The sequence below is a fragment of the Podarcis cretensis genome (assembly GCF_951804945.1).
Source record: "Podarcis cretensis genome assembly, chromosome: 12".
Taxonomy (NCBI): Eukaryota; Metazoa; Chordata; class Lepidosauria; order Squamata; family Lacertidae; genus Podarcis; species Podarcis cretensis.
Window position 1 is genome coordinate 56,204,752 of NC_137181.1, and position 27,008 is coordinate 56,231,759.

The following is a 27,008-nucleotide window of genomic DNA, read 5'->3' on the forward strand; positions in this document are numbered from 1 at the left end:
ACAACAACAACAACAACAACAAAGCCATTTCCGAGATCCGGAGGAGAGGGGGTTGCAGGCAAAACCCCCTCCCACCCTCGCGGGGGCTGGCCCCTTGCCCCCGCGAGACCCAGGGAATTCCTGGGGCGGGCCTTCAAATCGGCCCGCCAATCTGCGGGCTGAGGAGGTGTGGCCAATTCATACTTAAGGCCAGGCACGCCCCGGGATCTCCCTCTTTGCCCCCCTTCACCAGCTGGGAGGTTTCCCCGTCCCACCCACCCTTAAGCTTAGTTAGGCATGACCTTGCTATGGACTCCGGTTGGTCGCCGCAAGGGGCCTGGTAGGAATTTTTCCAAGTTGGCACACTTGCAGCCTTTTGGTTTTTTCGCCAAAACAACATATGCCAATCATATTCTCTGGATTGTTTTCCGTTCTGGATATGAGGTGAATAACCAAACACCATCAATTTCTGCTTCTGTTTCTCTGCCATGCCTACTCCCTGGGAACTGCACATAGTTGTGACCTTTTCCTGGATCATGTGTGTCCATTTCATCAGGAAAGCAGCTAGGATTCTGTTTCAATTATTCTTAAATGTCATTTTTGGAGTCCATTAGTGAAGTATCACTGCCTAACAAAATCATATTACGGCAACCACTCCAAATGAAAACTCTCCCTAAATCCAAAAATTATCTTATTACAGATGCATTAGATGGTGTAAATGATATCATGAACTGATGAAACATTCCACTTCATCCCTAGGAGAAAAAAACACCTCCATGGCTTCTTCCCACTCTGTTAACTGCCAATGGATTGCACCGTTATACGAATCTGGAAATGAATATCATCATACTTTGTAAGCTCATGATCTTTGCAATGAATTATAAGTCATTTTGGGTTGCCTTGGGCAAGATAAAGAAACTAACAGATTTAATAAGTAAAAAGTAAAAAAAAAAAAAAAAGTAATTGCTATGTTCTGCTTATTAAATGGTGTTGGCCAGAAAATGCAATATAATGTTATAATATAAAGTTATAATGTTTATAACTTTATCATAGAATCATAGAGTTGGAAGGAACTATCAGCAGGAATCTTTCACCCAACATGGAGCTCAAACCTATGATCTGAGATTAAGAGTCTCATGCTCTCCTATAAGTGTCACACTTTGCTTGGAGCCCTTGCTGGTTGTTTCTTTCTGGTGGGTCTTAAGTCCTTCGTCCACAATGAAAAGCCATATTACATACTCTTTTGTCTCAGACAATACTTTGATAATTACACAACCTTAGTCTCCATCCTTTATCCCTCTCCTTCCAAACACAATAGTCCTTGCTGGCAGTGGCACACTTAAAATCTAATAGACACAATGCAAATGAAAAATGGAATAAGGAAGGGGAAGGGAATAGGGAGCCAAGTAAACCCAAGTACCAATTCTTACACAAAAATCACATAATTAAAAAAAATAAGTCCTTTATCTTATAGGCACCAGCTGGAATAGTTGCTGATGGCACAGTTCTGAGATAGGATAGCTGAAACAGCAGCTGTTCCTCGCTGACCCAGTGGAATTGCTGCCTGTTCTTTCCCTCTGGTGCAGTCAGGTGAAAAGGACTAGAGATGGTAACTTTTCTGGGAGAGGATGAGCCAAAAAGACAGTTTGTCTCAGCCAAGCTGATGGAATGAGCTTAGCTGTCTGTCCTCTGCCCCAGACACAGGATGCTTCCAGATGAGATTTTATCGTTGAATTAGCGCTTTCTCAAATTGTTGTTGCTTTGCAGTATCCACACAGTTTATTACCAAAATACTAATCTAGACTTTCCACTAATTTGTTCTGGATTTCACCTTACCATAGAAAACCTGATGAGTAAAGGAGAACCTGTTTTACATTGGCAGCCACCGCTGGTCTGGAAGCTTGATGCCACTTCCTGGGACAGTGGTGGTCACGAGTATGGCAACTCTCTCTATTGCCACAGCCCCTGGTTCCCTCTGCTCTCCCCCTGAGCACAACCTTGCCATTTTCTTCCTGACATCCCAAATCATAGAATCAACTCGAATTGTGGAGATGGAAGGGACCCAGAGGGTCATGCGGTCCAACCACCTGCAGTGCAGGAATCTCAACTAAAGCGTCCATGGCAGAAAGCCATCCAACCTCTGCTTAAGAGAGCCAGTGTGGTGTAGTGGTTAAGAGCGATAGACTCGTAATCTGGGGATCCAGGTTCGCTTCCCCGCTCCTCCACATGCAGCTGCTGGGTGACCTTGGGCCAGTCACACTTCTCTGAAGTCTCTCAGCTCCACTCACCTCACAGAGTGTTTGTTGTGGGGGAGGAAGGGAAAGGAGAATGTTAGCCGCTTTGAGACTCTGAAGGGGAGTGATAAAGCGGGATACTACTCTTCTTCTTCTTCTTCTTCTTCTTCTTCTTCTTCTTCTTCTTCTTCTTCTTCTTCTTCTAAACCTCCAAGGAAGGAGAGTCCATCACCTTCTGAGGCCACCAGTGGTTTGAGCCCACCCAGAGACAGCTGTGGGTAAGATTTCTGCATTGCAGGGAGTTGGACTAGTTGACTCTCAGAGTCCCTTCCAACTGTATGATTCTATGATGGATTCTTTGATCCATCCATCCATCCACCCATCCATCATGAGTCCTGCAGAAGTTGACTCTTGCCCAAGCAAGAAGGAGCTGGGGCAGGGTAGCCATGGAACTCCAGGACCACTCTTAGATCTGTGAGACCCTCTTGCCAGACACCCTGAAGAATGGCTGTGGGAAACTCACTGAATTGCTGAGATTGAGTGAGGGACCACCTTACTAAGAAGAAAGTAGAGTTGGATACCTTCTTCCATCAGTTTCCCTGGAACAGTCATTAAGCTAACTGGCCTATGATTTCTAGGTTCCCCCAGGACCCTTAGAACATCATTGTTTCAGGGCTACTGTTTTAGTGCTTAAATGCATGTTCCCGCTTTGGCAGCGCTTTAATAAAGTGCTTCTACCTTGGATGATGAAATATACTCAGAGTTGCAAAGTGATTTCATGCTCTTTATTCAGCTCATAGTGGTGAGGAGGAATGAATGAATGTCCCCTCAAAGTATCTGCTTTATATACATTATTTACACAATGGGCTGCACATGATTGGCTAATTCCGGAATTCTACTGTAAGCCAATCAGGTTGTGGATTCACTTCTATCTGGAGCATGATTGGGTGGTTCCTGCCAACCAATCATACTGCTGCATTGTTCTAGGACCAATCAGACTGCTGCCTTTTGGATCCTATTGTTCTAGGACCAATCAGACTGCTGCAGTTTGGATCCTATTCGACTCAGTACATAACAGATGATCTGAAAGGAAATTGAATGCATGATACTTACCTGACTTCTAAGGCAGAAAGCTTCTGGTAGATCTCTTTCTGCTACAGCACGACGCTTCCTCCCACCACCCTGAAAACCCCTCCATTCTGCCCATTGTGAAACGTGCCTACTTTTGGGTTTGTTTTTTTAAGGTGTCCACACAGAGGTACAGAAATAGCTGCCCACATGTAAAGCCCCATGGCAGAAATGGTGAGCAACCAAAACAGAGAAGAACCAAAATGACCCAGTGGAATGGGCTTTGTTGTCTGACGTCCCCTCAGCCAGGGGGAAATCATGTGAGCTGGAAACACATGCACCCAGTTCAGACTAACTGCACCCGCTCCCCACAGCCATGCAAGTGCCACCATGAGCTTGTAAAGGCAAAGGGACCCCTGACCATTACGTCCAGTTGCGGACGACTTTGGGGTTGCGGTGCTCATCTCGCTTTATTGGCCGAGGGAGCAGGTGTACAGCTTCTGGGTCATGTGGCCAGCATGACTAAACCGCTTCTGGCGAACCAGAGCAGCGCACGGAAACGCCGTTTACCTTCTGCCGGAGCGGTACCTATTTATCTACTTGCACTTCGTGCTTTCGAACTGCTAGGTTGGCAGGAGCAGGGACCGAGCAACGGAAGCTCACCCTGTTGCAGGGATTCGAACCGCCGACCTTCTGATCGGCAAGCCCTAGGCTCTGTGGTTTAACCCACAGCTCCATCCGCATCCTGTGAGCTTGTAGCCAACAGCATTTACCAGAAGGCACCATTTGTGAGAACTGGAAGTACCAGCAGTGACTGAAACCTAACTGCTGCAATCATGCAAATTGTAATAGCCACAAAAGACCATGTCAGCTCAAAGCACTCTGAGACTGCTTGTTGTGGGGGTTGGGAAAAGTGCTTGCTTTTTATTTTCTTTGCTCTGCAACACAGGATCTTAGGAAGCTCCTACGGAGTCAGCCCACTGGTTCATCTGGCTCAATACTGCCTACACTGATTGGCAGCAGCTCTCCAGGAATTCAGACAGAGGTATTTCCTAGCCTACCTGGAGATGCTGGACACTGAATTTGGGAGCATCCTTTCCCCTAATGATCAAATGTGATGTTTGAGCATTGGGATTGAAATATACTTGGAGTCGAGAGTGGATTTCATGCTCTCTATTCAGCTCATAGTGGTGAGGAGGAATGGAAGTTCCCCCACAATATCTGCTTTATATACATTATTTACACAATGGGCTGCACGTGATTGGCTTATTCCGGGATTCTCCTGTAGGCCAATCAAGTTGTGGATTCACTTCCACCTGGAGCTGGATTGGGTGGCTCCTGTGGACCAATCAGACTGCTGCATTGGACCAATCAGACTGCTGCATTTTGGATCCTATTGTTCTAGGACCAATCAGACTGCTGCATTTTGTATCCTATTGTTCTAGGACCAATCAGACTGCTGCATTTTGTATCCTATTGTTCTAGGACCAATCAGACTGCTGCATTTTGGATCCTATTCAACTCAGTACATAACAGGGATATAGTACAATCAGGGAATTGTGGCATGGATTTTGGAAAATGATGCAAAGAGAAATTACAAAAACAAAAAACAGTCTGCTTCAAAATCCTGGTGGTCTAGGCAAGTTTCAACAACTGATGACACATTTGATGGGCTGCGCTGCATCCTGCCAGGAACAATGGGACATGGAACAATGCTCTGTTTTGTAAAGAAGATGATGCTCACTTTGCCAGTTGGCTCCTTAGACGTGTGGTGATCTACAGCTAGCTCAGGTGCAAGGATGACTCAATGGGGCTTCACCAGTAATTGACTCCAGGTGCTGACGAGAAACGTCGGGACAGCCAGGTCTGTCAGCAACCTGAGTTCCTTTAGACAGAAGGTTTCCCCAGCTTGGATGGTGTTACTGAGTTGCCTTGAAGTTTGATGCCTCCCAGAGCCACTGGTGGAGCAGTGAAGCTGCCTGTGCAGCTGTGCTCCTCTGTGGAGAGAGCTTGGCTGTGTTATTAACTCTCCGTCACCAGAAGAGCCAGAGCAGTTCGGAAAAGAGCCACAAGCCATGCAAGCCAATGTCACAGAAGGCAGCAATAGCTCAAATGGGAGCGCTGACAGTCTGGATTCCACTCTTGTCACTTGCACAGAGACAGTGACTTTCACCGAAGCGGAGGAAGAGGAATTGGAATCCTTCTATTATTCCTTCAAGGTATGTTCCGCTTTCCTGCGGTCACTCGCTTTTCTTATTATGATGATCCAGCAGCTTGGCAGGCAGGCAGAGCTCGCCAGTGGGGCACTGAATGCTTTTGCTCTGAGTTGGCAGCTGATTCCCGCCCCTCAATTTGTTTCAATGAGGACTTCGAGGTCAAAGAGGTCTGTGTTTTTTTTCAGCTGCTGATCAGTGGGAGGAAATTTCAATGTTCAGCGAAGAGCAGGAAAGCGATCTTTGTATAACCAAAGGATGGTATATAGATATTGAATTGCTTAGGTGATTATGGTGTTTTCCTCTTTTTGGATGCGATGTTTCAGCTGATGTTTCTAATGCAACAATAAACAGCATATTTGTAATTGCATTCCTATTCCTGTGTCTTGAAATTAAGATTGCTTAGATTAGTTTACTTCCTTGTGTTTCTCTGTTAAGTGTGATGCAAATTGATGGAGCTATAGAAATCACTACCAAGACGTAGCCATCCCAACAAATGTACTCTAAGCAACAGGCAGCTGAGTTCTGTGATATGAAAAGCCTTTTGAGGCTGTCTACCTCCCTTGCAAGTTTAATTGACTTGTATAAAAGTTTCTGAGGCTGTAATTTTCAAGATGCTGTTGGGGGGGGGGAGAGATTTGTGAATGGAGACAATTTGATTTCAGCCCTCTCATTGGAGAGTACCTTGCTATCACCATCACTTAGCAGGTGAAGTTTGGGAGGGGGGAAACCTGAACAGAATTATGGCAAACATTTAGTTGGTAGCATAATTGTCTGGGCTGCAGCCAATCCTTTGATGGATTTAATTTCATCAGGTGGGTTTGTGTGTGTCACAACAAAACTGACAGTGATCAGTCAGCATCAGTCAGCATGGTTTCAAAAATGAGAAGTTGGAAAAGGTCTTTCATCCCTCTGTGGAAGTGTAATGGATCTAGTGGAACTAGGGGTTCAGGGCACATCTGCATAGTAGATGGCCATAGTCGTTTCTGGCTCTCTAGCACACAAGCAGAAAAGGCAGATCAACATGGCTGTGCCCTGAGAGAAAGGTAGTAAGAGCCCTGATAGATCAGGTGCGTCCAATTCAACATCCTGCACAGGGCAGCCCAAGACATTTTGGCAGCTGAGGTGAACCCCAAAATGGTGTCTCTCTCTCTCTCTACCAGGGGAGAAGGGGTGAGGGAAGATTGACATAAGGGTAAAAAAATGGAAAGAAAGTTGTCATTAGGATCTGCTGCCCTGGTGGATTCTGCTGCCTGAGGCAGTCACCTCACCTTGCCTCATGGTTAAAGGTAAAGGGACCCCTGACCATTAGGTCCAGTCGTGACCGACTCTGGGGTTGCGGCGCTCATCTCGCTTGGCCGAGGGAGCCAGCGTACAGCATGGCCAGCATGACTGAGCCGCTTCTGGCGAACCAGAGCAGCACATGGAAACGCCATTTACCTTCCCGCCAGAGCGGTACCTATTTTATCTACTTGCACTGTATGCTTTCGAACTGCTAGGTTGGCAGGTGCAGGGACTGAGCAACGGGAGCTCACTCCGTCGCAGGGATTCGAACCACCAACCTTCTGATCAGCAAGTCCTAGGCTCTGTGTTCTAACCCACAGCGCCGCCCTAATCCTACACACCACAGTGGCCAGGAAGCCCACAAACAAGAGTGGAAGGCATTTGTCTTTGGGGGACAAAACTATTACATCTGAAAATGTGTAACAAAATTGCAATGGCCACTTCTGTTAGGGGAGAGATTTTGGCTAGGGATAATTTGAAGTAGAAAAGCTGATCTCTTCCCCTGTCCATTGCTTCCCCCCAGCTGCCTCCCCTCCCTGCTTCTTGCAAACACATACCTGCAGCATTCCCTCAGCTGTGTCACCCACATTATAGGGAAATCTGATGGGTGGAGGAAGAGATAAGCACTCCCTCCCGCCACAGGTTCCCCACTGCAAATCACCACCTTCCAAAGCTGCTTTCACCTCACAGATGTGCTCACTAGGATTTTGTTACACATGCGTGCATGTATATGTCGTTCTGCTCTCTGCCTAGGTTGCATCCCTGGCATATGAAGATTACATGTATAGGGTGCACTGCAAGAGAGCATCTAATTTCCTGAATAAGCATACAGTGGTGCCTCACAAGACGAAAATAATTCGTTCCACGAGTCTCTTCGTCTTGCGGTTTTTTCGTCTTGCGAAGCACAGCTATTAGCGGCTTAGCGGCTTAGCGGCTTAGCGGCTTAGAAAAAGGGGGGGAGGGAAAAAACTCGTCTTGCGAAGCAAGCCCATAGGGAAATTCGTCTTGCGAAGCACCTCAAAAGACGGAAAACTCTTTCGTGTAGCGAGTTTTTCGTCTTGCAAGGCATTCGTCTTGTGGGGCACCACTGTACATAGATGTGCTTCCATGCAGAGAGGAGCAAAGTGAGCATAGGCAGAAGCATACTGAGAGCAATCTATTTAATGCTGAGCATTCTCAAATCCCGTTGATTTCAGTGCAAGAGAGGGAATCAAGGTCTGCGCTCTCCAATTGTAATAGATGGGACTGGAACGTTATTTAACTTTGGCTGGGAAGCCCTTTCCTTCCACGTAATGGGCACAACCCCGATATGTGTTATGGATGCATGCAAGAGGAGAATGGCATGGATCCTAACAGTGTGGGCAGGAGCAACTTAGCCACCCTATTGGACCTGCCTCCCTCTTTACCAAACTGGGCAAATGTTAAGAATGCAAGGCAAGCCTGTTGGATCAAACTGATGGCCCATTTAGTCCAGTATCCTCAGAGTAGCTGGCCAGATGCCTGTGGGAAGCTTGCAAGCTGAACATGAGCACAATGGCACTCTGCCTACCTGCAGTTTCCAGCAACTGACATTCAGAGCCACAATGCCTCTGGCAGCAGAGTAGCCATCATTCGTTATGTGGCAGATGCAAAACACTTCGAAAATGGGACTGGGCTCTGATTCCATATGAAGCACCTTTGAAGAAAATATTTTTCCAGTGCAAAGACTTTTTGCAATTGGTTGCAGCTGAAGCCCCACTGCCGTCTCTCCTTCCAGCAGGTTTACAAGAAAGACGTGTGTGGGTGTGGGTGTGTGGCTTTGTTATGAATTTCGGCTGGATTCTGCTTGAAATGGAAAAATAAAATCAAGAAGCTCTCTTTCTCTCTTATCTTCCTAGTATTTACATCTGTCTGTGAGCCTAAACAACAGCAGCCGCCGCATAATACTAATACTACTAATAATAATACTAAAATTAGTAGTAATGGTAGTGATTGGGAATAAAGAGAGGGAAAGCTAGTTAACCTTTCCAATTTGAAGATAAATATCCAAGCAGGTCATGCTGTTCGATATAACAGAGCATCTAAAAAGGTAAAGGTAAAGGTACCCCTGCCCGTACGGGCCAGTCTTGACAGACTCTGGGGTTGTGCGCCCATCTCACTCAAGAGGCCAGGGGCCAGCGCTGTCCGGAGACACTTCCGGGTCACGTGGCCAGCGTGACATCGCTGCATCTGGCGAGCCAGAGCCGCACACAGAAACGCCGTTTACCTTCCCGCTGGTAAGCGGTCCCTATTTATCTACTTGCACCTGGAGGTGCTTTCGAACTGCTAGGTTGGCAGGTGCTGGGACCGAGCAGCGGGAGCGCACCCCGCCGCAGGGATTCGAACCGCCGACCTTTCGATCGGCAAGCCCTAGGCGCTGAGGCTTTAACCCACAGCGCCACCTGCGTCCCATTAACAGAGCATCTAGGACCAATCAAAAAGAAATAGGACACAACATAAAGAGAAGCGAATATTAATTCCTAATGTAACAAATGCCTCTTGATTGTATCACGCACACATGAAGCTGGGATGTTGTTTCATCCTGGGGCATTTGTCTTGTAGGGACAAGTATTCATTACAGGGACCTGTGTAAAATATCCATTTTTAGACGTCCTGCTTTCTGAGCCTACGATCGTAAGCAGGAAACCCCACTTACAACTTTACAACTTTGACCTAAGGCAGCACACTGTCATTGACTTTAGTGGCTTTGCAAATTCTTCCATATTTTTTCTGAGGGGGGGTCATCCACATGATAGTGGCCCCCATCTCCAATCCCCCAGCCAAAATCTACTAGCAGTTTCATGGAGACGTGGAATAACATGGGAGCCATGCAGAAAGTACCCAATATAACCCCAATTTTTAAAAAGGGGTCTTGGAAATTATTGTTGTTCTTTGGTCGTTTAGTTGTGTCCAACTCTTCGTGACCCCATGGACCAGAGCATGCCAGGCACTCCTGTCTTCCACTGCCTCCCGCAGGTTGGTCAAACTCATGCTGGTAGCTTCGAGAACACTATCCAACCATCTCGTCCCCTGTCGTCCCCTTCTCCTTGTGCCCTCCATCTTTCCCAACATCAGGGTCTTTTCCAGGGAGTCTTCTCTTCTCATGACGTGGCCAAAGTCTTGGAGCCTCAGCTTCAGGATCTGTCCTTCCAGTGAGCACTCAGGGCTGATTTCCTTCAGAATGAATAGGTTTGATCTTCTTGCAGTCCATTGGACTCTCAAGAGTCTCCTCCAGCACCATAATTCAAAAGCATCAATTCTTCGGCAATCAGCCTTCTTTATGGTCCAGCTCTCACTTCCATACATCACTACTGGGAAAACCATAGCTTGAACTATACGGACCTTTGTTGGCAAGGTGATGTCTCTGCTTGGAAATTATAGGCCGATTCATTTAATGTTTGTCACTGGAAAACTGGTGAAAAGTACACACTGAGTCATCCACACTGAATCATCCAATATGGATATCTTCTGGGTCTTCTGGGAATTTGCTGACTTGTCACAAGAACTGGAGCTTTATGGGCAAAAAAGCACCATATATACAGTGAGGGGGGGAGTATTTGATCCCCTGCTAAATTTGCAGGAGTTTCTGACTTTTGTCTTCTGAGTTTCTGGGGGTTTTCCTGTTGTTATTCTGTCTCTCACGGCTACAATAAACCTACCATTAAAATTATGGACTGGTCATTTCTTCATCAGAGGGCAAACGGACAAATTTAGCAGGGGATCAAATACTTTCCCCCCTCACTGTACATAAAGGCCATATACACATATAGACCATGGAGCAGAGAGAGCAGGGGAAAGGGGGGGGACGATATCAGAGGTGTGCAACCATCTCCATTCTAAATCACAGCTGGTGCTTTATGATAAAATGTGGGGTGAAAGAACCCATCTCTTGCCAGAAGTCCTCCCTCAAGGAAGTGGGAAGCCTGCTCCAGGAAGCCAAACTTTTCATTTCCAGAGAAAAAACAAAGAAGATCAAACATAAAAACTTGTCCTGTAAAATAATCAAATGGGGGTGAACGCCTGCTCTTTTTTTTTTTTTAATAATTTTTATTCGTTTTTCAGACAGATAATAAAAACAATATAGAACAATATAATTTCAAACTCATCATTTCATACCCTTCTTTCTTTTGACTTCCCCATACCTCCCCATCCCTGCATCCTTGTTTGATGGTTCTTTAGCAACCCTTAGGTCCATTGTCTTAATTCCCTTTCATAAAGATTCCTTTAGTTTTTTTGATTACTGCTGCAATTCTTTACCTCTTACCCCCTGACATCTTCACATTCCTCAATTTTACAATTATTTTTAAGATATATTTTAAATTTCTTCCAGTCCTCTTCCACTGTCTCTTTCCCCTGGTCACGGATTCTGCCCGTCATCTCGGCCAGTCCCATAAAGTCAATCACCTTTGTTTGCCATTCTTCCAGAGTAGGTAGTTCTTGCGTCTTCCAATACTTTGCTAGTAGAATTCTTGCTGCTGTAGTGGCATACATAAAGAAAATCCTATCCTTCCTTAACACCACTTGGCCAACCATGCCCAAGAGGAAAGCCTCTGGTTTCTTAGGAAAAGTCCACTTAAGGACCTTCTTAATTTCATTATAGATCATTTCCCAGAAACGCCTGCTCTTGTCCCACCTCGGAGAAGCAACAATTAATAATAATAATAATAATAATAATAATAATAATAATAATAATAAATTTATTTATACCCCGTCCTCCCCAGCCAATACCGTGTTCAGGGCAGCTAACAACCAATAATAAAAACAAGTTGATTAAAATACAATTTAAAAAACAAGATTAAAATACAACATTAAAACATTAAGATGCAGCCTCTTCACAGGAGGAGAAAGGAGAAAGGAAAGGAAAGAGGGGGAGGGGATCAGGCTGATTCCAAGCCAAAGGCGGAACAACTCTGTCTTACAGGCCCTATGGAAAGAAATCAGATCCTGCAGGGCCCTGGTCTCATGAGACAGAGCGTTCCACCAGGCTGGAGCCAGTGTTGAAAAGGCCCTGGCTCTGGTTGAGGCTAACCTGACTTCCTTAGGGCCCGGGACCTCTAGGGGTGTTGCTATTTAGGGACCTTAAGGTCCTCCGTGGGGCATACCAGGAGAGGCTGTTCCGTAGGTACGAGGGTCCTAGGCCGTGAAGGGCTTACAGGTTTTCCCCACAGGTAGCAAGACTCACTGCCTCCTCTATTCTCTCCTTCCCTGGCATTGGGCAGTGCAAGCTGGGCTAGTTTGGAGACTGCCCTGGAAAATCCCCAGGGAGTGCTCAGTATGTCATTTGAAGCTTGATTCCACTGCTGCTGAAACAATGATTGCATGATTATTCTTTTCAGGCTGCAGTCCTGCCCCCACTTATCTGGCCGTAAACTCCATTGAACTCAGTGCATAAGACTGCCCTGTTAAAGTCATCTCATATGATTTGTGTTTAAAAATACAAAGCTCGATTTAATTATACAAGGGGAAGAATGTCGACCAACCCTCCGTATCTCAGACAGACTTGGGAGACGTTTTTATTGAGACATTATTTTGTTGCTTTTATATTGGCTCTTTAAATGATGCTGAGCTTTAAATATTTTGAAAACTGCTGGTTTTAGCTGTCCTTTGAATATTGCTTCTGTTGTTATCTTTGACTTGCTAAGGCACCCTTGAGGATATTAAGATTCCTCTTTAGACACAACGAAACACATATCTTTTAAACAAAAATGCTTCAAATATTATACATATTTATTGAATAAATTAGGAAGAGAGGGTAGCTAGGATTGTCACTGGGAATTGGTTATACTTCAATGATTAAGGACCAGCAGCTGATGATGAAGTGAGACTCAAATTAATTCTATCAAAATGATTATCATTGGAAGAGTTGTTTATCTGCTGCTTTGGGTGCTATGAATTCTCATGCACAACTAATTATTCCGCCTTTGTTATTTCCACCCACAATAGCCCAATGACTTATAGAAACTTCAGCCAACTTATTTCATCAAGGAACTTAATGTAATTACTTGCTTGGGAGATGCCCAATTGCCTTGAAGGGAAAGCCGGTCTGTGAGATCCCACCACACCTGCCACCCCATTTCCTTGCTCCTGAGTGAGAGGAAGTCCCGCCAAGAGGTGTATGTTAATTTTTCACCTAGGAAAGGGTAATTGCCAGCTAAATCCACAGTCACTGCTGAACAAGTTCAGCCCGTTTCTTCTTTAATAATAATGATGATAATAATAATAATAATAATAATAATAATAATAATAATAATAATAATAATTTATTTATACCCCACCCATCTGGCTGGGTTTCCCCAACCACTCTGGGCGGCTTCCAGCAAAATATTAAAATACAATAATTCATCAAATATAAAAAGCTTCCCTAAACAGGGCTGCCTTCAGATGTCTTCTAAAAGTCAGGTAATTGTTGTTCTCTTTGACATCTGGTGGGAGGGTGTTCCACAGGGAAGGCGCCACTACCGAGAAGGCCCTCTGCCTGGTTCCCTGTAACTTGGCTTCTCGCAGTGAGGAAACCGCCAGAAGGCCCTCGGAGCTGGACTTCAGTGTCTGGGCAGAACGATGGGGGTGGAGACGCTCCTTCAGATCAAACTATGTAGCATGAAAGTGCATTCTGATACACAGGGTAAAGATATTTAATACATAATAGTAAATAAATAATGTTTATCTGGCACTTCTCTTGCTCTTCTGACTCGGCTGATCAATGAGAAGTATGCTGCAGGCTTTGTAACATTAGAAAAGAACAAAGAGGAATGAAAGACAAAAGTGTATATTTCTTGGAGACTCTTCAAACTGACTGGAGAATGTGGCATTGTCCAGATAATAATAATAATAATAATAATAATAATAATAATAATAATAATAATAATAATAATAATTTATTTGTACCCCGCCCATCTGGCTGGGTTTCCCCAGCCACTTTGGGCGGCTTCCATAGAAACCAAAAATACACCAAAATATCACACATTAAAAATTTCCCTGAACAGGGCTGCCTTAAGATGTCTTCTGAATGTCAGGTAGTTGTTTATCGCTTTGACATCTGATAGTGTATAAAATAGTGATAGTGTATTGACATTTGATAGTGTATAAAATAGTGATAGTGTATTGACATTTGATAGTGTATAAAATGTTGTCAATATATGCACATATCCCAAGGACTGTTGGGGAGTCTGCATAACGGCCAGAGAATGCACAAAATTCAAAATTCTGGCCCCATTTATTGCACCAGACTAAATCTCAGGATTAAGCACTTTGTTTCAGCCATGATAAAATAGCGCATATCCTCCTAAGAAAATGAATGCAGTGTGAAGCATTGTAGATGTACCAGCAAAGTCTTTCCTTGGAAGTGGTAGCATAAATAAGAGCAATCTTATCCACAAGAGACAGTTGTTGCCACCAAATAAATTGATTCTTTTGTCAAGTAAAGATATCATTTTATTTTCTCCACAGACCTAAGTTCTTGCAAACATATAATTGCACGGGTTTGATATTTTTGATGTTGGAAAGATTATTCTAATGCTGATTTAATGTGCTGCCAGGGCAGGGAGGAGATCAACTCATGGAGGAGCAAACAGTCATAATAATATGCAAGATAAACAGACAACCATTGAGCCAGCCATATGGATGGGAATAGTGATTATACACAAGGAGTGTTTTGAGGATTGGGGAAATTTCATGCACACATGCCTGCTTTTTAAAAGCAAAACATGGATTGAAAGGTGAGTGTAAAGGTTTTCAGTGTCACCACAAAAACAGACTTGTTCAGCCTGCATATTTATGCTGTGGTGCTTAGTGTTCAATAGCCCTGGAGCTGGAATTTGTGCTCAGGGGCTGATTCTGTTATTCTTCATGGTCACACTCCCATTTAAGATGAAAACAGGCCAAACAGTGATTGCATTTCCATAACCCACACATGGGGAATGAAAATGCAACTCACTGGACTTTATACATTTGCATAGTAATGTGAATACACATGTTGTAATTCCCAGATGATGATAATAATAATAATAATAATAATAATAATAATAATAATAATAATAATAATTTATTATTTATACCCCGCCCATCTGGCTGGATTTCCCCAGCCACTCTGAGTGGCTCCCAATCGAATATTAAAAACACAATACAGCATTAAACATTAAAAACGTCCCTAAACAGGGCTGCCTTCAGGTGTATTTTAAAAGTAGGATAGTTGCTTATTTCCTTGACATCTGATGGGAGGGCGTTCCACAGGGCAGGCGCTACTCCCGAGAAGGCCCTCTGCCTGGTTCCCTGTAACCTCACTTCTCACAGGGAGGGAACTGCCAGATGGCATTCGGAGCTGGACCTCAGTGTCCGGACAGAACAATGGGGCTGGAGATGCTCCTTTAGGTAAACTGGGCCAAGGCCATTTGGTCAGCACCAACAGATAAGTCTGACCAAAGTCTTCTGACAGAGAAGCTTTCTCCCATTGAATGAACTTATGGGAGAATCTTGGACTTGGAACAGAGAACTTGGAACAGGTTCCAAAGCTAGGACTTAGGTTTCATGTTTGTGCTTTAGCTGTGGAGCTCTTCTACACACACACAAAAGGAGTATGGATAACCAACGTGTTTGGCATGTTTCTGGGTGGACTTTTTGATGGCATCCATCTTTCTCATGAGACAATGGAGTGCGCCTCCATTGGGGGTGAAGTCAAACCACTGGGAAATCACGGCGCCTGCTGTGGCTGCAGAAACCGGTAAGCCATAACTGCTGCATTCTGCCTTACTTTTGCTGCATTGGTGGCATTCTTCAAGGCACAAGCCTGGGCAATATGTCTGGAAATCCTGGGCTGCCCAGTCGACAAGACCTCCCTCTCAGTCTTGCTGATGTGGTCCAAAGGAAAGCAGAGCAGGACGTTTGGCACAAGCGTGGCTGCAGGTGTACGAGGTGCCATCCAACTGCCTAGGGCAGGGGTTGGCAAGGTTTACCTCGCCTGGGCTGGTTCACTCCAGCGGAGATCACTCCATGGGTTGGATTGTGCATGCGCGCCCACAATTTCTGGCATCCGCGCAGACACGATTTCCGGCGCTGTGGAAGCGAGTCCCCGCGCCGCACCAGTTTAGCGCAGCATAAAGGGACTTGCCAAGTGGGCAGCTTCATTCGGGGGTGGCTTGTGGGCTGGGTTAAACAACCCCCATGGGCGTCTTGTCGCCCATGGGCCTTAGGTTGCCAACCCCTGGCCTAGGGACTCCCCTCTGGATTTGTGAAGGGTTTGCCTTCGCGGTAGTGTCACCTGCCCTGTGGAACGCCCTCCCACCAGATATCAAAGAGAACAACTACCAAACTTTTAGGAGACATCTGAAGGCAGCCCTGTTTAGGGAAGCTCTTAATATTTTAATGTTTAATACACTATTGTATTTTAATATTCTGTTGGGAGCCCCCCAGACTGGCTGGGGAAACCCAGCCAGATGGGCGGGGTATGAATAAATTATTATTATTATTATTATTATTATTATTATTATTATTATTATTATTTCTCTCAAAGTTATCCCACAAGGCAACGGGTACTGGGATGCAGTGGCAGAGCAAGCCAATCAGGCGCTTGGGTTGTCGCCTGTGCCCTGCACCCAGGGGCGGGGCCAGCCAGGGCAGGACGCTCCGCGGGGCCTCCGAGGAGTCTGCCTGCCTCCTCCCACTCAGCCGCCCTACAACTGAGGGGGAGGTGGCGGGCGGACTGCTTCGGGCAGCGCAGACCCTGGGGGCGCAAAAGCCATCGCATCCCTCCCAGGAGAGCCGTGTGGCTTGGGCGCGCTGCGGGCCACCTGGCATTTTGTCACCCCCCCCAGTGGTGACATCCGGGGTGGCCCACCCTCACCACACAGCCCTTCCTGCTAGGATGGACTAGGCCAAGTATAAACAGCAAAAGGCTGAGCAGCCCACAACAGAACAGAACTGTTTGCTGCACCCAAGGTACCAGTTCTTGTGTTCACCCAAGTTTCACCTCCAGCTTCCAGGACAGGGTCTGGTGACTCTGGCCAGGACAATGTTCGTGCAAGGAGGCCGTTTATGGCTCTCATGCAGTATGGTCCTCTGCATAGGATATGGATTGAAGTCCCAAATCCAGTGTTTCCCTTTATAGGCAGCCTTTGGGATATGCACTTCTGGGGGGAAATAAATAAATGGCACTACTAATAATCACATCAATAAAAAATACTACTTGTTGTTAGTATGTATTAAAACCCATCATTTATTACAGTGGTGCCTCGCAAGACGAAATTAATCCGTTCCGCGAGTCTCTTCGTCTAGCGGTGTTTTCGTCTTGCGAAGCAAGCCCATTGACGGCTTAGCGGATTAGCGCTATTAGCGCTATTAGTGGCTTTTAGCGGCTTAGCGGATAAGCAGATAAGCGGTTTAGCGGCTTAGAAAAGGGGGGGGGGAGAAAAAAACCCTGTAGGAACTCGCAAGACATTTTCGTCTTGCGAAGCAAGCCCATAGGAAATTCGTTTTGCGAAGCGCCTCCAAAACGGAAAACCCTTTCGTCTAGCGGGTTTTCCGTCTTGCGAGGCATTTGTCTTGCGGGGCACCTCTGTACTTATATTTATTACTATTAACTGCTCGTAGCATTGTTAGAAGAATTGTAAAGCCCCACGGCTACTAAAAGAACTGTTGAAATAAATTACTACAAATTAAGCTATGACTTGGGACGCGGGTGATGCTGTGGGTTAAACCACTGAGCCTAGGACTTGCTGATCAGAAGGTCGACGGTTCGAATCCCCGCGACGAGGTGAGCTCCCGTTGCTCGGTCCCTGCTCCTGCCAAACTAGCAGTTCGAAAGCACCTCAAAGTGCAAGTAGATAAATAGGTACCACTCTGGCGGGAAGGTAAAGGGTGTTTCTGTGTGGTGCTCTGGTTCACCAGAAGTGGCTCTGTCATGCTGCCCACATGACCCGGAAGCTGTACGCCGGCTCCCCTGGCCAATAAAGCGAGATGAGCGCCACAGCCCCAGAGTCGGTCACGACTGGACCTAATGGTCAGGGGTCCCTTTACCTTTAAGCTATGACTTGCAATTCAAAAAGTTGTAGAAATCACAAATCAGTTTTGCTTTTTTAAAAACTTTTTTTAAAAACTTAATTTCAATCAGTGTAAGCATGAAAAAGCACTGGGGACACTTTTCTGTACATTTCTGGGTGCTGCACATCTCCAACAGTATCCTTGCCTTTGGCAATGGTTTGTTTTGGGATGTGGTGCCTAGAATACAGGAATAGCCTATTTTAGCTCACAATACAGCAATTAAAGCAATTAAAGAGCACCGCCAATACATTATTGTTGCTAGAAAGCCTATATAGTATAAGAAGGTTAATTTTGTGGGAAATAATTCATAATGAGTTGAACAAAAATGTTTTAAAGTACTTTTCCAAATCAAAACAAAACAGAGCCCTTTTTGTTGGGGAAATTCAGACGGAAATTCCCAGGTGTCAAAAAAGGTTATTTATGTATGCCACTACTGCGGCCCGTGTTTTGCTAGCCCCCAAATGGAAAACGAGCGAGGTCCCAGCTAAAGAAGAATGGCAACTTAAACTGATGGAATATGCGCAGCTTGTGGACCTAACATCTAGAACAAGAGAACAAGAAGAACATAGGTTTAGAGAAGATTGGAAAATGTTTATTGAATATATGGTGTACATTTGAAAACGTGGGCAGCATGAAGATAAATTCAACAGTGTAAATAAATTTTGATGGATGTAATAATGGAATGATGAATGGTTTAGTTTATATAAAATATGCAGGGATTTATGTTATGCAAAATGAACCATGGAAAGAGAAGAAAGAGAAGTCATTGATATTTTAAGGTTGCTTAAAGGACTATTCTAAAATGTAAAATGTAAAAAATGTAAAAAAATTATACAGAAAAAGGAAGGTTAATTTTGGTTTTAAATGACTAAGGCTTTTAAATACAGAATTAACCAAGCACAAGTTTTACCGCCGCATCTTTCTGCCACTTGGGTAATGTGCTTAACTGCAGCTCAGCATCTGCTACAACTGGATCCATCCATTTAACACAGTATTTTCTTTCTCTGCAGACAGAACAGCTTGTTACCCTTTGGATTCTTTTCATCATAACGGTTGTTGGGAACTCCATTGTTTTGCTCTCCACCTGGAGGAGGAAGAGGAAGTCCAGAATGACTTTCTTTGTGACCCAGCTGGCCATAACAGGTAAAGCTGTGTCAAAAGGGGGCGTGGACTTGCTCATTTATTTTCACTTGGCAGCAAAAAAGGGGATGGTTTTCATACCCAGGGAATGAGCCCTTGTGGGAAAATTTTGCCCTGATACTTGCCTCTTCCATTCGCTGTCCTAGCTCAATTCTGCTGTCCGTCGGATATAGTTGTCCAAGAAACTAGTAAATTTTGCCAAATGCACAGTAGCACAGGGCATGCAACATTATCTGGCCTAGGTACTGGAAGGGACTAACAGTGATGAAGCCACAGCTTTCCCATAAATGTGAGGGTTTGGGGCGGGGATAATGAATGAGGAAAATATAATTTCTTATTGATTGAATCCATAGATCAGGTAAAAAAATCTAAATTAAAAAACATCTAAAACTTCACATAAAAATATACCTAAATGCAACAATGCTTGTTTCTGCTAAAACAACTAGAAATTCTACTTTTTTGTAAATAATTTTTATTAAGTTTTACAATTTTATATTCAACACAAATATCATTATCACAAAAAGCGTATATGAATCCTAATGACTTCCCTCAAGTTCCTCTTTGGGTTCTCTAAATATTTGCTTCTCCTGCCTATCTTATTCTACCTTAATTTTATAATACTTTAGTTAAATATTATTATATTCTTATCATTTTTGTACCATATTTTTTCACGTTACATCTTACACTTTGTTGTTTTCTAATTATTACATCTTAACTTCTGTGTTTGTTTTCTTAGTTGTAAGTGTTTACTCAAACCCTGCTAGTGAGTCCACCTCTTTACAATATTTCTGTAGGTACAGCATAAACAGTTCCCAATCTTTTTTGAAATCTATATTGTCTTTTTCTCTAAGTTTTCCAGTTAGCTTCGCCATTTCAGCGTATTCCATCAATTTTTCTTGCCATTCTTCTTTCGTTGGTATCTTATTGTCTTTCCATTTTTCGGCTAGTAATATCCTAGCCACCGTTGTAGTGTACCTTCAGCGTATTCCATCAATTTTTCTTGCCATTCTTCTTTCAATGGTATCTTATTGTCTTTCCATTTTTCGGCTAGTAATATCCTAGCCACCGTTGTAGTGTACCTAAATAATTTCTTCTGCTCTTTTGGCAAGTCTTGACCTGTAATAGAAATTTTAAAAATATAATCTGGGTTCAAAATCCAGCCTTTGGCATATGCACTTCTCATTAGTGCCTTGTAACAGAAAGGTTGATTTTTCTGTCACATATTTCTTTATTTGTAGAGCCCAATATCTTGAAGAGGGAAAGACTATACCTAGATAATATGATTTTACTTGCTCTATTTCTTTAGAGTCTATGTACTAGTTGTGCAACATTTTTCACTTAGCTAAGACTACTACGAAATTGATGTATAGTCACGAAATTAAAAGATGCCTGCTTCTTGGGAGAAAAGCAATGACAAACCTAGACAGCATCCTAAAAAGCAGAGACATCACCTTGCCAACAAAGGTCCGTATAGTTAAAGCTATGGTTTTCCCAGTAGGGATGTATGGAAGTGAGAGCTGGACCATAAAGAAAGCTGATAGCCGAAGAATTGATGCTTTTGAATTATGGTGCTGGAGGAGACTCTTGAGAGTCCCATGGACTGCAAGAAGATCAAACCTATCCATTCTTAAGGAAATCAGCCCTGAGTGCTCACTGGAAGGACAGATTGTGAAGCTGAGGCTCCAATACTTTGGCCACCTCATGAGAAGAGAAGACTCCCTGGAAAAGACCCTGATGTTGGGAAAGATCGAGGGCACAAGGAGAAGGGGACAACAGAGGACGAGATGGTGGGACAGTGTTTTCGAAGCTACCAGCATGAGTTTGACCAAACTGCGGGAGGCAGTGGAAGACAGGAGTGCCAGGCGTGCTCTGGTCCATGGGGTCACGAAGAGTCAGACATGACTAAATGACTAAACAACAACAAGACTACTACTGGTACTTTGGATTTAGCACTGTTAATGACTAGATAATTTTCTGTTCAAACTGTCTCAGTAATCTCATACCAGCTTGTGATGTTGAAAATAAAATCACACCATTGGCACAAAGTGATATATTCACAGGTCTAGCCATAGGTAAAGGTAAAGGTACCCCTGCCCGTACGGGCCAGTCTTGACAGACTCTGGGGTTGTGCGCCCATCTCACTTAAGAGGCCAGGGGCCAGCGCTGTCCGGAGACACTTCCGGGTCACGTGGCCAGCGTGACATCGCTGCTCTGGCGAGCCAGAGCCGCACACGGAAACGCCGTTTACCTTCCCGCTGGTAAGCGGTCCCTATTTATCTACTTGCACCCGGAGGTGCTTTCGAACTGCTAGGTTGGCAGGCGCTGGGACCGAGCAGCGGGAGCGCACCCCGCCGCAGGGATTCGAACCGCCGACCTTTCGATCGGCAAGTCCTAGGCGCTGAGGCTTTAACCCACAGCGCCACCTGCATCCCTAGCCATAGTGTTAAGCATATCAAAATTTTGGCTATGCAAACTTAGTTCAATAAACTGAATGAAGATAAGGTCTGGTCAGACTCCTTCATATATAGGAATCTCACATAGAGAAACAGAATTTCAGTCTTTTCAAAACTTTAAATGTGTTTCTGTGTAAAGCAGCCTGATTGAAAATAATAGCTTCAAATCAACATTTGTTTTTAAACAATTTATCCCCAGAAATCTATATACAGAATCAGAAGCAGCAATGAAGTCAATAAAAGCAGTATGAGCCTTTGCTGTGTATTAAATTATCAAATGGAGTAATTATCCAGGGTTCCTGTCCCAAAGCCTGCCTGCTCTTATCTTTGAAGGAGATGTGCTGTATAAATTTAGGCTCATCTATCAATGAGGGTGATTGATGTATAAATCATGGGACCTTTCTGATTCCATTTTTCAAATACTGGGACTATAACGTTACATTTCCAACCTTTGCGGTACAACCTGCAGAAAGCAAGGCAATCCTCATTGCTCTTGAAATTTTCAGTTTGGCAGGAAGTCCTTTCCCGGAGTCTTATTTATTCTTCAATGGCTACATATAAGATTTTACCTCTTGGGAGATGGAATTAATATCTAATACAGGTAACATTCCACAGGATATCCTTCCTATTGCAATTTCTTCTTTAAACATGTCTGATTAAAAATGCCCCCACATTGAAGCAACGGCAGATATATCTCAAGATAATTTTATTTTGCTTGCCCCACTTGCCATATGTCCAGATTTCCCCAACAAATCTGCCTGCCCGATTCCTAGACGTGTTTGGGAAAACCAGGATGTATGGCAGAAATAAGCAGAGTTTGGCCCATTTGCAACCAAAATCAATGTCAGCCCAAAATTTAGCCTTAAAAAAAACCAGCCAGGTTTTCTTGGCTGCAATTATTTTTTGTAACCTCATCTAAGTCCTTATATACAGCCTTCAGGGGAAGTGCAAGCAATTCTTAACTTCTACATTATTTGGGAAGATGGGCCTTCAGCTGTGCAATGGAGAGTTTGATGACTGCCAGCTATGGAAGGAAGGCATTGTTTGCAAATCGTGTCCTCCCTCAAAGAGGGCATGTGTTGTGGTGCAACCTGACAACCAAACCCTGTGTTGTGGGTGGGTACGATTAGATAGCCACAACACCCTATTGGTAGCTCCCTCGATGCTGGGTTTAATCAGGCCAATGGGATGCTAGCCAAATGGATCGAGGGACCTATTTATGCCCATGCACGTGATAGATATGGATAGGATTGTACTGTAAGGCAGGATTTTGGAAAAAAGCCAAAATAATTCAAATTGTTTAATTTATGCAGTTTGCAGATTCCTTTCTCTCTGACCTATTTAGACTTCCCTTATTCCTAGCATTAAGAATAAATTTACTGGTACTTTTAATGTCCTGGTGTTCCAGTCCTAATATATTTTGTTGGACTTTAGACTTAGTAATTTAAACAAATACTGGGGTGTAATGCTCCAGTGCTTAAATTAAACAGTGTTTTTCATTACTTCACCAGAACAGTCTTCAGAATAACACAGTGAGTTTTGTGTGAAAAATAAAATGAACTTATGCCATCTGGGTTTGAGGACTGAAGAATATATTAGTTTATAGAGAGTGAACTTGTTGGGTGTTATCTTGGAGTGGATAGTTTGAATGATTTTCTATATATATATATCTGGCAGACAAAGAACCAGAAGTTCTCTCTCCCTCTCCCTCTCCCTCCCCCTCCACGTTTTGCTTCCTTCCTTCCTTCCTTCCTTCCTTCCTTCTTTCTTTTATTTTCTTCATTTTGGTTTGTGTTTTTATTTAGATTAGTTTTTATCTTTGATAAAAAGATATTTGATATTTGTATTTTTTTAAAAAACATACAATTTATTTTAAAAATTAATAATAACTCAGCCATTCACCTGTTATAAGAAAAAAACAACTGCTCCTTTCCCCTTATTTTAAGAGCCCGTATAGAGTCCTTATGTAGGTTCTCTATTGGTAGGAGAAAATAACAGAGGCCAACCAGAGAGTATTGAGAAGCAAAGCAGCTAGTAAGCCTGATCTTTATTAACCATTGCAACAGGGTGCTCACAACCACACGCAGGAGAGAGAAGGACCCAGAACAATGGTGTGCAAGCCTTATATAGACTTTTGAAATTGCCCACCCTGTAGCTCAAGGTAAAGGTAAAGGGACCCCTGACCATTAGATCCAGTCATGGCCAATTCTGGTGTTGCGGCGCTCATCTCGCTTTATTGGCCGAGGGAGCCGGCGTACAGCTTCCGGGTCATGTGGCCAGCATGACTAAGCCACTTCTGGTGAACCAGAGCAGCGCACGGAAACGCTGTTTACCTTCCCACCGGAGCGGTACCTATTTATCTACTTGCACTTTGATGTGCTTTGAAACTGCTAGGTTGGCAGGAGCTGGGACTGAGCAACAGGAGCTCACCCCGTTGCAGGGATTCAAACCACCGACCTTCTGATCGGCAAGTCCTAGGCTCTGTGGTTAAACCCACTGCACCACCTGCTCAAGACCATCCCCGAAAACATCATCCATACATCACAGAAGGGGCGGTCTACAGCAGAATCCTGTCTGGCAGGAAACCTGTTAATGGGTTTACCTGGAGAGCGTGGTCATTCTTTTGTGATGATAAATACTTAATTCCTGAGTCCAGGTCACAGGCTCACCCTATTCTTACACAAATATGCCCTTAAGGCAGGATTTGTGAGCACAGAGACAATGGAGAGGTTTTTCCCATTTCCATCCATACTGCAGAGGAATATTTGAGGCCACTGAAACAGTCAAAATGGCTTTAGGATTGTTTTCCAGTACTGTTTCAGACATGTGGTTTATATATTTATGTATGTGTTTGCCTGGTACATTTATGAACATTTATTTTATATCTTAGACCTTATAATTCTCACAACACACCTTTATAATTAGCAAATATTTACCAAAGAGAACAAAGCTGAAGTTCATTCGACAGCACACAAAGTCAGATTTCACAATGACTTGCTAAAACCCTCCAACTCTCACAAAAGCAAAGAGAATGTAATTGGGGGATATATTTAATGATTTTCAAAAGCAAACCTTCGATCAAAGCAGAGCAATGCAGGATTATAACAAAAGAGTGTGGAGGACTGATCAATATTACAATATAATGAAACAAAAGACATGTATCATTCAATGAAATGTAATAGAACGTGGTTCTGAAAAACTCTCTTAATCAAAGTAGGTTGTTTAGCAAAGTCATTTAGAAAGGGCATCAAAACTTGTCACCAAGAGAACAGTTTAAATTATCCCTTGTCAGATTTTTATAATAGTACTTTGCTTCTGGTTATTGATTTGGAAATTATGGGATGAATCACCACTTTGCAACATGCCGGAGCCCCACAAAGGATGTCTTAAATCCCACAAGCTAGAATCTGAATGACAAGCCATGAGGAAACAAAGGTTGACAGACTTTTGCAGTTTAAGGTCAATGCTATTTTTGAATGAATCTCTGAATTCTGAAATTATTCTTGGTTAATACCCTAAGGCAAGCAAGGAGGAGCGAGAGGAAGGATAGTGCTGTGTGCAATTGCATTTTGGTAGAGAAGGGTGGTTTTGGTTTGCCTATTGGGTGAACATAAATCAAATGAACTCTTTCCATGGATCAGACAACTGAGCCACACTCTAGTGAAAGATATTCAAGTGCAGAAGCAGGCTTTATCCACATAATTCTGCTGGCTGGATACGCAACAGGAATAATGACACTCAGCCAGGAAGCTCCTTCTGGTTCCACAAGGAGGAAATTTATAAATTACCACCTGCTTTTCTGTGGCTTCATTCCACACATGGGAGGAGGATGACAGAAGCTCAGGATTTTTTGTGGGGCTGGGTCTTTATTCCCCCTCCCCTCCTGTTATAGCAATCTCTAGTGAAACAAGTTTTGCAGGGCCTTGAAGCTTGTGTAACCTGTTTGAACAGGAAAAAAAATTGCAGGGGGAATTGAATTTTCTATACAATGTATAAGCATGGAGCCATTAAGACTCTGGCAGCACAATCTTGTACATGTTTACTCAAATGTAAGTCCCCTTGAGCTTAATGTGGCTGAAATGAGTACAGGGTTGCAGCCTGAGAAACATCTGTCTCCACAGAGACGGCTCTGAAGTGCCTTTTCCATGCCAGTTTCATCTGCGAGTGAGAGGCAGATAAAGGGAGGCTAGACTGAGTGTAAGGCCAATAGACAGAGCCAGAGAAGAAGGAGCTCCTACCTCGCTAACCTCTTTTTGAATATACAGGGACAGGCCTCCTGCGTCATCTCTGGCGCATAAATCCTGCTTCCTTTTGCCAAGTGCATGCTAGATTTCGCCAAAATGACTCGATGGCAGAGCAACACTCCTAATTCCCTTCTGAACTGAGTCATTCACTTCATTCTTGTTATGTACTGGGCCAGCAGGAGGATACTGTAGATAGTTTTCACTCAGGTCCGCATATGCAAATAAGGAATTGAAAGTGACGTTCAGTGATTGGATAGTTACAGAAAGTTGTTACTGTTGCTTTGTATTTGAGCTCTATATAAACAGGTTGGCTGAACCCTCCAGTTCAGTTCTGTTCTGGCCCGTGAATAAACAAGAACTGTCTGAAGAATCGCTGTGTCATCTGATATGTTCACCCACAACTTAACAATTCTGAAGACTGAACATTAGACCAGGCAGTGGCGTAGGAAGCGGGGTGCGGTGGGTGTGGTCCGCCCTGGGTGTCATCACTTAGGGGGGTGACAAAATGGCAAAAATATGAGTTTTTAAAGTAAAAAAAAAAATTGTTTGGGCTCATGGAACTTTTTAGTTCAGTCAACAAACACAACAAAACGTGGCTGGCACTGGGTGCCACACTCTGGGGGCTGGTACTTCTCACAGGCCCTGCAGTGTGCCCGAGCCATGCATCTCTCCTGGGAGTGATGTGCTGACTTGGGCGCCTGCAGGCTCCTCACTGCCTGAAACGGCAGCGTGGGACGTGCGCCTGCCCTCTGCCTCTCACTCAGCCTCCCTACACCTGAGGGGGAGGCGGTGGGCATATGTGGTCTTAGAGTTCTTAACCAAAAGACATTTCTTCCAGCGATAGACCTACATTGGCTTCCAGAACATTTCCGAGCACAATTCAAAGTGTTGGTGCTGACCTTTAAAGCCCTAAACGGCCTCGGTCCAGTATACCTGAAGGAGCGTCTCCAGCCCCATTGTTCAGCCCGGACACTGAGGTCCAGCACCGAGGGCCTTCAGGCGGTTCCCTCACTGCGAGAAGTGAGACTTCAGGGAACCAGGCAGAGGGCCTTCTTGGTAGTGGCACCCGCCCTGTGGAATGCCCTCCCACCAGATGTCAAAGAGAAAAACAACTACCAGACCTTTAGAAGACATCTGAAGGCAGCCCTGTTTAGGGAAGCTTTTAATGTATGACATTTTAATGTATTTTTAATCTTTGTTGGAAGCTGCCCAGAGTGGCTGGGGAAACCCAGCCAGATGGGTGGGGTACAAATAATAAATAATAATAATAATAATAATAATAATAATAATAATAATTATTATTATTATTATTATTATTATTATAATATGCTTACTTCTGATACT

At 44.0% G+C, this 27,008-nt stretch overlaps 1 protein-coding gene across 1 annotated transcript in view; it reads left to right on the forward strand.

The window, feature by feature from the left end:
* The first annotated feature begins 4,954 nt into the window (after positions 1-4,954).
* The window catches only part of NPSR1 (neuropeptide S receptor 1), a 66,059-nt gene continuing 44,005 nt past the window's right edge, over positions 4,955-27,008 (forward strand). Inside the window, exons 1-2 of the mRNA XM_079947628.1 lie at positions 4,955-5,500; positions 18,838-18,970. Coding sequence (XP_079803754.1) covers positions 5,357-5,500; positions 18,838-18,970 — 277 coding nt within the window. The 5' untranslated portion in view covers positions 4,955-5,356. The remainder of the gene's footprint in view (positions 5,501-18,837; positions 18,971-27,008) is intronic.